The sequence below is a fragment of the Anabas testudineus genome, chromosome 13, assembly GCF_900324465.2.
Source record: "Anabas testudineus chromosome 13, fAnaTes1.2, whole genome shotgun sequence".
In the NCBI taxonomy this organism is placed as follows: domain Eukaryota; kingdom Metazoa; phylum Chordata; class Actinopteri; order Anabantiformes; family Anabantidae; genus Anabas; species Anabas testudineus.
This window is the reverse complement of record NC_046622.1, coordinates 7,462,481-7,477,445: the sequence shown is the minus strand read 5'-3', so window position 1 is coordinate 7,477,445 and position 14,965 is coordinate 7,462,481. Positions and strand designations below refer to the sequence as shown.

Here is a 14,965-nt window from a genome sequence, read left to right as displayed (position 1 = left end):
GTGGTGGAAATATACTACACTATATTACTTAAATAAATCCACTTATTATAAGTATACAATGATAAAAGGTTAAAGGATAAGGCTGACATTTTCTATATGTTTGCTATTGTGAACAAATCCCATCAACACATCCCCACTGTGAGATCACAATTGTCTTGAGGAGGAAACATGTTCACTCACTGCAGTGGTGTGACTCACTGATGTTTTTAATAGTGTTTGACCAACAGTGCAGCGTTATGGATCAGACAGATAAACTACAAAAAGACATTACAGTGTAGACATGCAGAATATATGTAACTGGGGATAAGTTCCCGCAATCATAAAGATTGCAGCCTGCATGTTTGTATATTTGTTACTTCTACAGTGCAAATTAGGTTTGTTTCACCAATATTGATGCTTACATTAATAAAATGTCAGACAAACCATCTGAACTACTACTACTACTACTACATTTGTATAATATACCTACTAAATGTTTCATAACAGGGGTGCCTTAGAATACTGCACTTTTTGTCTTTTTAACTATATGTGCTTTCATGCAGCTAGTGCTGATTTCAAGATGGCTTTTAATACCCCAGCTCACTATAAGAACATATTTTCTTGTATTGATAGTTGGTTAGGTCAAATATTGAATGAAGTCTCCAACAAGATGATGCCTATTTAAATATTCCAATTATTGTAATTATTATTACAGCACTTAAATAGTCATTCATGCTGGAGAGTGTGAATGTCTGCATCAGAGTGAATGAGTCATAAACTCATAGTGCAGCATAACCATCTGTACCATGGAGTACATCCGGATCATTGACATGACTCCAAATCTGCTGCTGTGAATGAAACAAAGTGTCACACAGTGATGAGGGAGACTGTCATTTATTATCATTCAGTGATGCATCTTTCTCTACATACATTACCACAAGAAAGATGGCTCATTCTTTTCCATTTAATACTTTCATATAAGTTCCTACAAAAACAAACAAAAAAACGATTATGCTTCGAATGCCACAGATTATGAACAGTCCCATGTTACATATAGTTGAGTGAAATTATCAGCTTAAATACTGGTGTATACGTCTGAGCAGGGATAAAACCTGGGCATCCTGCGTATTTATTCAAATCTATAACACTATAATCAGAGACAAATATAGCTTTCTGAGATCAATGTGAGCTCTGGTGCACTACTCTTAGATGCAGCTGATGACTCAAGCAGTGTATTTACTGATATATCCACAGTAGCAGTATCTATTTAGTTTAACAGATTTCCATTCAAACAGGATGTGCTGTACTAAAGCTGCCAGATGTCTAGTGTTACGTGTTGTGTATTTAACTAAGCAAAGGAAATATGGAGCTTTTCAGTGGATGAATGTTTTAGCAGGCAAGCACTGATCTAACAGAAAAGTGTTTCCTTTTTTAACAGTTTATTACTTAAGTGTCAGTTATATCAATTTTACTGAAACAGAAAAACTGCTAAATCGTACAATATGAACAGACTGCACCAGTTTTGAGGGTTATCCCTGATTGAATTTAAAGGAAAAATCCACTCTCAGTTACTCTTCAGGAGGTATTTTGTCCAATTTAATAAATGTTTTTATTCAGTTTCTTGACACACAAGCGTTACTTTGAACTTAAAGCAATCGCTTGATAACATTTGGAAATATGCTTATTCTCTGACTTTGGCATCTGTATGCTCCACCCAGCAACAAGTTAGCTGTGATCTTTCTGAAAAGAAAATCAGAAATATCACTACTAAGACTATAAATGACTTTTGGGATTGTTTATATTGACGAGTCAGCATCAAGCAAATCTGATCAAACTACACGCACGAATTTCAGACTCATACTTTTATGGAATAATAGCTTTTTCTCCCCAATTTTATACTTTGATGGTTGCTTTATTAATTGTCTGTGTTTAATATAACAGAGAAATATGCTGAAATCAAACTGAAATTTAAGGCTTTAAGGGCTGCAAAAGCCAAAATATTTTTGGCTTGTAGCAGGTTGGGCAGAATAACCAAGAGACAATAAATCATTTATCATTAAATAAAATGTAAACAGGTAAACAACAAATTAAGACTTATATATATTCCTCTGAATTCATGTAAAAGTGATTTTTTCCCTAAATCTAGGCAAACCCATAAACTAAATAAATACACAACATGCATGCTATTACATCACCTGCCCTGTGCACAGTTGCATACTACATGTTCTCACTTCAAACAAATCTCACATTAATTAGCACAAACAATTTAACTCAACACTTGAGACATGGATGTTGGTGCCAGCACTGCACTGCTGTCTCTCTGTGCTGGTTTCTATGGCTGTGGTTCATGCTACACATGACATTTGTTCAGCACTGTCAAAATGGGGAAAATTGTTTCAGTGTAACTATATTCATTTAATCTGCTGTGTGCCATTCCTACACTTTAATACTGACTCCTTATTCATATTACATAATAATATTAATATTCTAATATTCAAGTATAGCAGTAGTGTTAGAAAATGAACACATAAAAATTATAATTGTGAGGGAAATATTGTGACATTTACACACTTGGTATATTGATGCTTCTGCAGGGCAAAGTGAAATAAAGAGGCCAAAGTACACAGAGCTGTACACAGTGAATAAACTGAAGCTACAGCCCAGATACCGCTCTCGTGTATATATGTCATCTGTATCTGTAAAGTGGCTTTGGAGTGGTTTGATGATTAGCTCTTTCTTTAGCTGTAAAACGATGTCAAGATTCCTCTATGCTGCTAAGATGCTAGCTATAGGAAAAATCAATAGCACCAAACATCTAACATCAGTGCTCCTCCTGTACATGGTGAATGCTGTTTATTAAAGGCGTACATACTGTCTTCCACACTGTGACGGTAATATCCTGATGAGCTATTTTTGGTGAAAATTCTGGTGTATGTATGTGTAGGGGATAAAACACGAGCTCAGAGAATTAAAGGTCTATTTCGCAAAATAGTGTGCAGTTTAAAGGGGCCCCCTGTGTTTGGCAGTAGTAGTGTACCATCACATCATTTAAAACATTTAAGCTTACACTTTCAAACCCTACAACTCCAGTTTAAAATGAACTGTTGAGAAGAAACACTGAATAACCATTAAAAACAACATAATAAATGACTGGATAAATTATGAAATGATTAAAATTCACATTAAGATGGAGCACTAAAACGTAGTTCTGTCCTCATAAACGACCTCAAACATTTTAAGTCATTTCTCACTATGTCTGCAAATCCAGGGGTGCTGCTATGACACTGCACTGCTACCACATTTTATTAAAATGGCCAAATACATTCACAAGATCCACAAGCGAAACTCACTTAAGTTGAATGTGTCCAAACTAAGTGACATAAATATAACATTTCAAATGCACATTTTATTCCTTTATACTTATGCAAAACATGCACCAAGAGATTGTCTTTCAGGTTTCCTGTTGCGTCTGTGTGTCCCTTCTTTCCTCACAAAGAACCTCGTCTAGTGAGGTTACTGGAGAGGCAGAGCAAAGTTTTATCAAAGACGCAGATGAAGCCTGCAGAGGGCACCACATGACATAACGCGACAGCTGCTTCGCGGTAACCTGTGTGGGCATGTGTGAGTGCATACATGTGTGCATACAGTATGAGTTTCGTGATAATGAAATATGGTAAGATCAGATCCAGGTCTGTGATAAGGAAATGTCAAACAAATGTCAGTTTATAAGCCATGATGTAATTTTCTGATTAATACAATAAATGTTCCTTTACCTTCCTATTGTAGTTTCTTTTGATTCAAAGTCCACTAACTGTAGCGATGGGATGATGCTGTGGATGTGAGGCATTAGTTTATGATGGATGAAACACCAACTGCATGAATACATCTCGTCAGCCTGTGGATGTACAGTATAATGTTGGAGCTCTGTCTTTGAAAGGAGCAATGGACTGGACCAACTAACTTTTCCTGTGGATCAGAGGGAACCTGCTTTGATCTGTCTTGGGTCAGATTTTAGGTGTGAGATTATTCAGTGTCATTGCCAAACTTTAAAAAGTGATGTGGAAAGCCTCTGAGGCAACACATATAACACAACATAAATTGTGGATGTTTCAATATGGATGTAGTATGTAATGTGGGGGAGCAGGGGGGGGGGGGGGGTGGACACCTGATCAAACTAGAGTACTTATATGTCTTTAACCATGTCTGTAAATGTTATTGTTACATGATAGGTTTCATACCTATTGTTGAATGTACAGAATGAATCCTTTGCTCTTTTGACTCTGTTGAACTTTCTAACGTTGCAAATTATGTAGAGAAATATGAAAAAAAAAAAAACATCTAAACGGCACAGTGGCCTCCAACAATGCTCGTTTTTTAACCCTGCATTCAACAGCATTTTAGCCAAGATTTTTCCTTTACCAGACACTACTCTTTCTGATATTGTGCATACTGTACAATAACAGTGAAGATGCTAACAGGAGTACCTCTCAGCACTGCCTCACCACAAATCAGGATAGCTTTTGTGACAAGTGAGCACTCCGGTGGTGTTGGCTACTTGCCTGTGCAGGTGCTATGGTACAAGCCATTTACTGTACTAAGAGACAGAGCTACAGCAAAGCTTTGCTGGTATAGCAGCACCCTCCCCTGTGCTCAAGCTGCTAGCTGACTGTGAGTTGCACTCTGCCTGTTCTCCACTGTGACAGATTTGTCCAGACTCAATCGGTTGCCCTCAAATAAAGCTGAAATAAATAAAGACATAATACTTTCCAGAACTGGGTGCTTTTCCATCCACAGACTCCCAGCAGCCCACTGTAGTGCACTTTGCAGTCTCCACAATGTTGTTCACATCACTTCCATCTTTTCTTGTTTTGCTCTCTTCGTCCAGCAGGTGGGCTGTGGATGCTGTTCCTTATGCACTTTTCCAGTTGTTCTGCAATGTCTGATAATCCAATTAATGAATCAATCAAGGAGTCACTCTAATCAGTCAGTTGGACACTCGCTGTTCATTTGTTCTTGGGTACCACCAGTATTTCATCACCGTCTTGGATGCTGTAGGAGTGGAGAGCCCGGGTGTTGTACTTCAATTCCTCCGGACCGAAGGCGCTGCACTTGTCGATATAGTAGAGTCTCATGCTGTTGGCAGACAGCTGGACCACTGTGGTTAGCTGCTTCTTCAGCTCAGCTACTGTCTGGTCGAGACGGATGCTCAGCTGACACAAAGAGAAACAGTTTCCACATCTTAGGAATTAAACTAACTGTTATTGAAACTGTAATCTGTAATGAAATCACTGAAACCTGTAACCATATTATCCAAAAATCCTGAGAATAATAACAATGCTGAAAAAAGTGAAGGGGATAATCAGCTGTTCTTGGTCCCCGCTGATGAAGCCCTATAAACCTTTAACACGGCCAAGAAGGAAACATCTTTTTAGCAAAGCTATGTTTTTGTTTAAATTTTTAAAAAAAGAATTAATTCAAATGTATCAGGAAGTACTGTGTCCCCAAGCAGAGTGAACACAGACAGGGGGTGCTTATTATGTCCGATAACCAACTAACTAAACGCCTGACTGACTTTGCAGAGCGCACACACACACACACACACACACACATCATCCAGGTATAACTGGACAGTTTGTCTCTTGGTGTAACAATGGGTCTCTGAGAGCTACTGTTGGTGCACAAGTTAGCGTAACGAGTGTAAGTGTCTGCAGTAGTGACGTAGAAACAATAATAACATTTCCACTATTAAGAAGAATAGCTCATTAAATGTTTAACACACCTGTTCCACTTTTTCTTCACAGTGAACCTCCACCTGAGCATGGTAGCGAGGTCGGAGGTCAATCTCGGCAAGTGGTTCCAGCTTCCCATACTTGGTTACCAGGGAATGGTATCTTCAAAGGCAAAGAGCAGGATGTGTTGTCAGTACAAACATACAAGACACAAATGCATCATTGTAGTGTAGAGGGGGAAAGCATTATACCGATAAGGCAGCTCCTCCTCAGGGTAGTCTACATAATAACGGATGAAGAACCTCTCTGAGTCTTCTCTCTCACTATTGGTTACAACGCTGCCATTAAGCAGCGATACTGAAGGAAGCCTGAGGAGAAGCACATTCAAATTTCTAATATGCACCCGACACTGTGTGAATCTAAGATCTGGATTTACTGTCTTCTGCAGCTCACATGTCAGTGTTGTGAAAAACCAAATCCCAGCCCCAGGGAGGATGTTCATCGTCACTGATGGGACTTACCGTGCTATCATGAGGCTGCGCCGCTCTGCGTTGGTGTAGGGCTGCAGTAAGGGAATGCCCTGCAGTCTCACCTCCTCCAACTTAGGGAAGAAGTTGAGTTTTTCAATGTCCTCCCATCGATTAAGACCTGAAAAAGGAGACAGATAAATAGTTTCGGTTCAAATGGTGACAGTGGTACAGGGAGCAGGTGTAGAGGGTCTCATTGGTGTGCAGGGCTTTGATTGTTGATTAGGTACTTACAAATATAATATACAATAATAACAATAATCAGTATTTGGTAGAATATTCAGCATTAATAGTTAGGTCAAAGGTCTGCCTGAGCACTGCCTCCCAGCCTAAACCATCCACATCACTAAAACCTAGGTATGAGCCACAAACAGGACTGTTTACAGCTAGCTCACATTTGTTCATTAGGTACTAAAACAAAAGAAATAAAAAGCAATACAAACTTTCCATGATTACTTCAAGTTACAAGTTACGTTACAAAGTTATTTAAAAGCACAAGTGAGTCACGCCTTTGCATTGGATGACATGTTCCTTTATAACCATAAACACACTGCATTTTATTTTTATTCAGTCCCACATTTCTCATCCTGCTGCTTAAAATAGTGCCAAACGAAACACACTATTTACTTTGTTTCAGTCACAGTTGTTAAAAACTGCAGCATGCAGCTGTTTAAGGACAGTAATGAGCTTTTTTTAATCAGTGGTTGGGGGGGCTGAGTGTTACAAACAGGGTGAAGAGTCAGTACTGTGAAGCAGAGACAGGCCTTTTTGGATCTTGGCTTTCATGGGGTTTGTTAACACTATGAAATTATCCTTTGAGCATGTCAAAATCTTAAGTCTACTCTGCAATTATTGCTGCCTTATTATCTCCTGTCTCTAGACACTGGTACTTCTGTTCCCTTGTTTTCTTTAAACAAGGGAATCTGCTCCAGTAATAAGCAGAATGATCTCAGTCTGTGGGCAGAATTGTTTTTTGTTTAAATAAAAACAGGTCTTGAAGGCTGAATCTGGGATAAAATTACTTTGGAGGCTGTTTCATGAGCTTTTACAGGAAGAAATATGAAAAAGTGATGCACTGAAGTCCCTTTGATTCATATCGTTTTTGTCCCCAGTATAAAAATAGATGCACCACTGACGCTCCCCAAAATAGAAACAATCATTCTTAGAGATAAAAGTTGACGTGGGGAGAAATGCATTGTCCTACTCAACAAATAAGTTGAAGCTTTTAGGTTACTGTGACGTGTTTGGGTCTGCTAATTTTATCAGCTGCATTAATTTACTGTCAATCTGGACACACACAGACAAACTGTGAAAAACAATTTGCTGTTTAAATTACATACTCTATTTAAACCTAAATAACAGCAACACACACACACAACAAGCAAACAGCCACATCCCCTGACCTGAGTTGTGCAGGTTGATGCTGCGTAGGTTGGGGAAGAGCCGCTGCAAGATGTCCTTGCTGTCCTGAATGGAGGCCAAGTTGTTGTTGGCCATGATCAAAGTGTCCAGGCCGGGGAACAAGGAGCCAAACTTACGGACTTCAGCCCAGTCCTGGAGGCTGTTGTCAGTGATGTGAAGCAGGCGCAGAGTGGGGCACGCCACACTGGAGGCACTCACACAAGTGTACTCATTAAGGCACAGAAACAACTCCTCCAGCCTGCAGGACAACAACATTGTGCTGTGGAAAACATAATGCTCCTCAACAAACCCTGCCCTCTTCCTACTGAAAGGCACATACAGTATTTTCCATTTCATCCGCCACACACTATAAAACTATGAAAAATACAGTTAGAGGTAAAACTTTCTTTAGTCTTAAAAAAAGGGTGGTTTGGACTGTTCTTTGTCCAGCACCTGTGTTATTTAGAAGTTGGGTGTGTTGGATGTCCTTCTTGTTTGCTTTAGATATAAAAAACACACTAATTCCTCTTCATTGGTGCAGTAGAGCTTTTCACTTGACATTTAACAAACTAAATAAAAAAAATAGTGTTTGGCTACTTCCTTACTCCGTTATCTCCCGAGTGAGCAGCAGCACTGTGTCCCAGGACACTTGAGTGTTGTTGAGGACGAGGCGTCTGACCCGGGAAAAGGCTTCGGCACACTGGGGCTCGAGGGTCATTCCTGCCAGCGGGTTGGAGCTCAGGTTCAGGAACTCCAGATTAGGGATGTTGGACACAATTTTACTGATCTGAAAACAAGATAACAATATGTGTTTTAATAGTTTCTCATCATTTAGCCATGCATTTCCATTTCCTTTTTCTCCTGACGGCAATGTAAATTTTACGCAATGTGAACAAATTCCACTAAAAGACTCAAACAGTCTGTGGCCCTCAGCTCCAGGCAAACCAGTTCAGACTGAGGGCAACTCACAAGTATATAGTATTTAAAGAGAAAGTAAGGGAACAAGGACATATTATTTTGAGAAGGGACTACTATTTTGAGGACAGTGTATGTGACATTTAGTCAGGCCACCGTGGAGCAGGAGGTAAAGCAGGTTGACTACTCGCAGAGTTGGTGATAAAATTACACTTGTTTGGAACAGCTATCTAAGAAAATAGAGAATATCAGCAGACTTACATGTGATTTATTGGGAATTAACTGCTATAATAAACCCAGAAACAGAACCTCATGCCAGTCCTGCAGCTTGTTATGGGACAGGTCCAGCTCCATGACATGGGCACAGAAAGCAGCAATCTCAGCTTGGTCTCCAGCCCTGCTGATCCCGCAGCTATTCAACACCAGTACACTGGGCAGGTTCAGACGGTCTGGAGAAGAGATGGGAAAGGATGTCAGAAAGAATCAGTCAGACAGATGGGAAGGTTCACACAGGAATAAGAGCGTTCAGGGTAAAGTCAAAGTCAAAGCCTAATATTCCTTTAGGACATGTTCCCAGAACATCTGTTACTAATGTGAGAAGCAGTAGAGAAGACAGGATGCAATCTCACAATAATGGGTCCAATTTTTCCACTATTTGAGAGCCTCAAAAGACCATTATCCCATTCATGGAATGAATCCACATATCCAGAGTCCACCAGTGTTCAGCAGACTTGGAAGACAGCTAATAGTTTATGCAAATATAGCTGTGGTGCAGATAGTGCAGCTTCATATACTAAATAAAATGCTGAAAGGAATAATTACCTAAAAGTTATTTAATGTAGTGAAGTTTATTTTACATACATTTTTACTATTACCTATCAGAAAAATATGTAAAGTGGGTGAAAGATCACAGATACAACAATAATACACACTGCAGTAGTTTGAAATGAAAGAAACGTCCTCTTACAGTGGGGCACAGTAAGTACACAGTGACATGTCTGTGCTATATATTTCTGTTAGTTTAACAAATTAAAATAACAAAGCCTTCTCGTCCAGCTCACCTTTCATAGGGGAACCTTGAAGACCAATGGTGGGCACCACCACTACCCCCATACCAGGCCCTCTGCGGTATGGGAAGTTCTCGGGGCTGTACTTTTCACTGATCACCTCCACAAAGCTACGCCCATCTGCATCCTCTGGTGGCTCCATGGCTCTGTCTTGTTGAACAGCTTCCCCCTCAGCTGGTCAGCAGTGTTGGAAAGATACAGACAAATTTACCACCATGTCCTGTACATTACAAACTACTCACAGTGTTGACAGCACAAAACGAAATTTGCTCATATACAGGAAGAAAGCGTTTAGACAAACAATCTAATTATTCAACAATAATTCAAGTATTTTCCTGGTCATCCAAGGAACCATTGGATGAATTGATGGATCATAAACATAAAAAAATACTGAGGCAAAAACATCCTAGTTTATGTTCTAAACAACAGTCCCAAAGTTATTTGGGATAAAGGAGACATTTTAAAGTTCCCTAACATTCAAGAAATTTCTTGACCAAAGAGAAACTGCAGCCTGGTCTTCTGTCTGCACCTCATGTTGCAACTTATCAGCTGGTTTCACTCAGTGAAAGCCTGGTCTACAATTACACACCATTATACTCCCATTGTTCTGGCTCTCAGGACTAGTACAATGCTAAACTAGTCAGATGACAATCATTAGTCCACTCATTTACAGTTTGACAGCTGGGTTTTAATTCCATCACAGTCCCATTCATCCATCTATCCATTATCCAAACCCCTGTTCCTGTTAAGGGTTGCAGCTGTCACTGGGCAACAGGCAGGATACATCCTCCCAAAATACTGGAACCACAGGGCTAATTCATTTGTTTCTGCTGAACATTGAAGACATTTGAGTTTAAGATGAAAAGATGAATATGAGATGAAGGTATTCAATATCAAATGACCCAGATTGGTTTGTTGTAGTTTGGTAATAAACTTCTAGGAGTAGCTTTAGATCATTGTCTTGCTGCATGATGAACCTCCTAAATGATGCATTTCTCTTTAAACTAGTAAACAATATGTTTCTCTACAACCTGAATTCATACTTGTGTAGTTTGGATCATGAGCAGATCCTTTCCTCCTCCACAGTTTGGGAGAGGTAACCTCCATCTCATCACTGATGATCTCATTTACACTGAATGATCATTTTAGAAGATGTACTGTGGTTTGTGAAGTTGTATACCAACAGGAAAATAATAGAAACGCTATTATAGAAACAAACAGATCGAAAGATTAAAAGGTGTTTCTATTATGTTCACTATGTTTCTAATAATGAGGTTAAATCTAAAACAACAAATCTGAACATTATCATCTTCATTAAAGAGGACTGTTGTATTAGACCTTATTAGTTTTAGCTTAGTGTACCTAATAAAGTGCAAACTGAGTGTATGCATGTATGCAAAAGCAAAATAAAACATCTTTGATGCATAATGATAGTGGATGCAGGGAAGTACACAAGTACATATACTCAGCTCTTTATCGGCAAACTGGCCCATATAAACATGACTTAATTTACCGAAGGAGAGAATAGTTCTTATGTAAAATGTGAAGAAAGCCCTGCAGCCTAATTTATCACTGAAGTTTCTATTATTAAAATGACGTTTATCTCTGTGAGTCTTAAAATGCTTGGTGAACCCAGGCACGCCGTGGTGTCTGCTGCAAGTAAACATAAATTATGTAGTGGTTTTATGGAAATAAAAAATAAAAGGATCCTGTTACACTATCTTATTTGGGTTGAGGGAAAAAAAAGAGTTGCAGTAAATTGTGGGAATGCACAAAAGCAATTTGTTCATCATCAGTCAATAAACAGTTCATTGATTATATATGCACAGTTTGCATAGAGAAATTATGCCTTTCCTCTGCTTATGGTTTTTATTGTAATAGAAGAGAATCTCCTTACCTGAAGAGACGTTTCCTTTAATTTGACCACTCTCACTGCAGTCTGTCTTCTTCTGATTTTGTACTGACGGCCTGTTAAGAAAAATGTGGAGAAATCGTATTGTTTTCAATCCACTAATGCGTAATTTGTTAAAAAATAACTAAGTGCACTTGAAACTGAATGCCATAACTTTAACACAAGAATAGTTGTCTATTTGGAAAAAGAAAATTGTCCCATTGTCAGTACTGTCTTACTCCAGAGTGGCTGATAAGGCTGACAGGTCCCCAGAAAAAAATGCTGGTTCCTCTTTTGGTCAGTTATCAGGAGTCTGTACAGGCCATAAAAGGAGATATGATGTTCACCACATGACACTGGAGACTAAAAACAGGGTCAAAGATCAGTTTATGACTTTTTGTTCACTTGCCTATGTCAATACAATCAAACGTGTGTGGGAGGACACAAAAGTAGAGCACAGTCTTCTCAGCACAGAGGAATGTCTCCACACAGGTTGACACAATTATCTGTCATTGTCACTGACAATTTTTAATTTGCTCAGTTTCTTAGTACATACACTGAATAGTGAAAAACAAGCTGATAAATTGGTTTAAAGCGCCGAACTCCATTAAGAACTCAAACAATTTGGTATATTCTGTCTTTTAACGTAAATCACAAAATTAAAAAATTATAAACCATGATGGGAAGTCATTAAACACGCCGTTGTCGTCAATTCGGCATAATGTTGACATAGATTTTTTTTACTTTAATTACTGTTTTATCCCTACAGCGGATTACTGTCAAGTAGCTATATGGAAAAATGACCGTACACAAGTTGAGGTGCTATTATTACACCAATGACAGCTATTTTTTTCTATTAGATTTACGCCGACCTGATGTGTTACTCACATGTTAATTTACTGTATATATTACCTGGTGTCATTAGTTTAAACATCAGCCGATGATGTACAGGCACTTGAAAAGTGACATATTTTGGAATGGAATTAGGTTTCCTAACGTACAACCCGCTCCGCCAGACGCCCTCGAAAAAGTCCCGTTATTCTATATTTGTTGGCTCATCGAGAAATGTACATACCTACCAGATCCTAATACCCAACAAAGGAAGGTTCAGTACTAATGTCTCACTAATTCGGCCTACACTCCTTTGACAAAGTTTTAGTTATTTAGACAGATTTTAAACTTTTATACATGCTATACAGGCAACATTTTCCTACCGAGTACCATCAGTCCGGGTGAACCTAGCCTAGCAACAACACGGAGACCCAATAAAAAAAGCTGATGTTTTACTGATACAGGAGCTTTGACTTCTGTGACATTCAAGCCGAGCTGGTACATTACTCATGCTGATCAGTTAAGTCTCTTCTGGAGGTATTTCTACTTTGCACACAAGCGATAATGAACCGAAACCTCTAAATTGTAGGATTCTTGAACGGAGTTTGGATTAGTTACTCGAACATGCACACTTAAAGAAACGCACGTATTAACAACAAATTTCTCCCTCTATAGCCTCAACTAAAAGGACCAAGTCCTAACCGAGGAGTGCAAATGCAAACAGCAGTGCAGCAGCAGTGTCCAGTGCAGTTCAGCATCAGCCTGACCCCCAGCTGCAGCTCGATGGAGCCCGAGATGGAAAACAGATGGAAACGATGTCAAACATACTTCCAGTAATCACTAGCTAATAACAGCACGCTGAGGGAAGGTGTCTGCATTTGATAAACAGATAGAAGGTCATCTTTCTACATACCTTTAATGTCTACTTTGAATTTCCCTTGTTGATGAAAACAAACCGGCTGTCATTTTGCTCAGCCTACATCCCGGACGTGACGTTGCTCCAAGCTGAAAAACATTTCTTATAATTTAATAACTCCACTGTTACTAGAAACGTAAACCGTGAGCTTTAAGCGTTGGTTTTTATTTCTGAGGCACTATGACAGTGAATTAAAAGAAGTAATTGTAATAAAATCCGAGGTACCCCCTGCAGGTTGCCCATGATGTCATTATGTTGCTGGTGTTGCTGACACTGATCATGATTAAATAAATAAATAACTATAAGATAATCATGATTTATTCATATGTAGCTTTCCAGACACCCACCCTCTTTATTATGTATGGCAGAGAAAGTGCAGGTGGATTTAATAAAATGAATGAGGACTACATTCAGCTAATGCATCTGATAACGCCCAGGGCTCTGGTTTACTGTAGCTTTGAGTCACTGTCATTCCTGTAACTCTTAATGCTTTTACATTTAAGAAGCCTCCATGTCATCATGCCATCCTGGAATAAATGATTTTGTAATCTTACGTATATTTCTTAATAACAACCTAGAAAACAAATTCACTATTGGTGGGTGAATGTGAATAAAATACAGGTAGGACAGTCACTGGCAAGCAACAAACTGATAAATATATATGGGACAATATCTATCATCTAAGCTAATATATATATGTTTGTGTGTTTAATAAACTGCAGGATTATTTCTTATAGAATTACAGAATTAAGACAAGAAACCACTGTAAGAGCACCTCTAAAAGTAAAAGACCAGTTAGCAAAGAGGGTTAATGGAGAGAGTTTAGAGCAACACAAAAACCACAACCACATGTTGTTAACTACTCTCACAAACACACATCACCACTAATCACGGACCCTGCAGCCACGTTTAACCACCTCTTAAATGAAAAACCCTTCAGCCAAAGTGTTACAGACTCTGATGCGCTTCAGCTGTCATCACTCTATGCAATAGTTCCATCTAGTGGTTACAAAACCATCTATGTGTTATACAGGCGTTTAACTCTGAACACAGTAAACATCAGTGTATGCTAAGAATCATAACCTTTTTGGTAAAATTGCTACATAAAACACACTCTGATGAACAGAAACACCTGATGTGTCTGTTTTTCTGATGTATGTGAATTAAAACAGGAAATAAAGCAGCACATCAAACACATGTTTGAGTCCCATGCAACAATAATCGCCTATTCACAGCTGCTGGTAATTGTACTTTGTGGTGTGAATTTTAAAGAACTGCATTCAAAATAACTGGTCTTGATGTTCTGTGTAGTGCCTGCATGTTGGGGACTTCATTGATATGAGGTGAGTTGCTTTTACAGTCATAAGAAATTGTGGTGTAGCTACGTTTCTAACAACATGTAGTTGTGCAGATTTTTAAACAGTAATGTATAAAACAATTGAAATCTAAGTTTAATTATTGAAAAAGTATGGGTGTAATATCCTATTTCTGACTTGCTAGGTTTTGATAGTGTTTTGTTTTGTGATTTTTCAATTTAATGTCTTCAGTTACTGAATTGATTTTTATTGGGGCCTCCTGGCCTACCGGCAGATTATGCCTGGTGCACAAGGAAGGGCGTGCAGCCAAACAACCAAAGCAATTACATAAAGAAAGACAGAAAATGCTATACAATTGTTCTATTGTCAATACACTTTGTTAATCATCTGAAT

At 38.7% G+C, this 14,965-nt stretch overlaps 1 protein-coding gene across 2 annotated transcripts; it reads right to left on the bottom strand.

Moving 5' to 3' along the window:
• Positions 1-857: 857 nt before the first annotated feature.
• Positions 858-13,317, bottom strand: LOC113149016 (tubulin-specific chaperone cofactor E-like protein). Of its 2 annotated transcripts, XM_026340828.1 has the most exons (11): positions 13,254-13,317; positions 11,749-11,822; positions 11,516-11,586; positions 9,613-9,792; positions 8,861-9,000; positions 8,242-8,423; positions 7,639-7,895; positions 6,230-6,356; positions 5,960-6,076; positions 5,759-5,870; positions 858-5,189 (listed from the first exon to the last, which is right to left on the bottom strand). In XM_026340828.1, the coding sequence occupies exons 4-11, from the start codon at positions 9,758-9,760 to the stop codon at positions 4,983-4,985; spliced, it is 1,290 nt and encodes a 429-aa protein (XP_026196613.1). In that variant the 5' UTR covers positions 9,761-9,792; positions 11,516-11,586; positions 11,749-11,822; positions 13,254-13,317; the 3' UTR covers positions 858-4,982. The 2 variants fall into 2 exon arrangements, with proteins under 2 accessions (XP_026196613.1, XP_026196621.1); XM_026340836.1 differs by lacking the exon at positions 11,749-11,822 and having other exon boundaries at positions 13,254-13,311.
• Positions 13,318-14,965: the final 1,648 nt, after the last annotated feature.

What these genes read in the sequence shown, in the direction of transcription:
- LOC113149016 (XM_026340828.1), bottom strand. Translation starts at nt 9,760, where the DNA reads ATGGAGCCACCAGAGGATGCAGATGGGCGTAGCTTTGTGGAGGTGATC. An exon ending in CATCAACCTGCACAACTCAG is followed by an intron (nt 6,357 to 7,638) that starts GTCAGGGGATGT and finishes CTCCTTTTTCAG; the next exon opens with GTCTTAATCGATGGGAGGAC. An exon ending in CGCAGCCTCATGATAGCACG is followed by an intron (nt 6,077 to 6,229) that starts GTAAGTCCCATC and finishes GCTTCTCCTCAG; the next exon opens with GCTTCCTTCAGTATCGCTGC.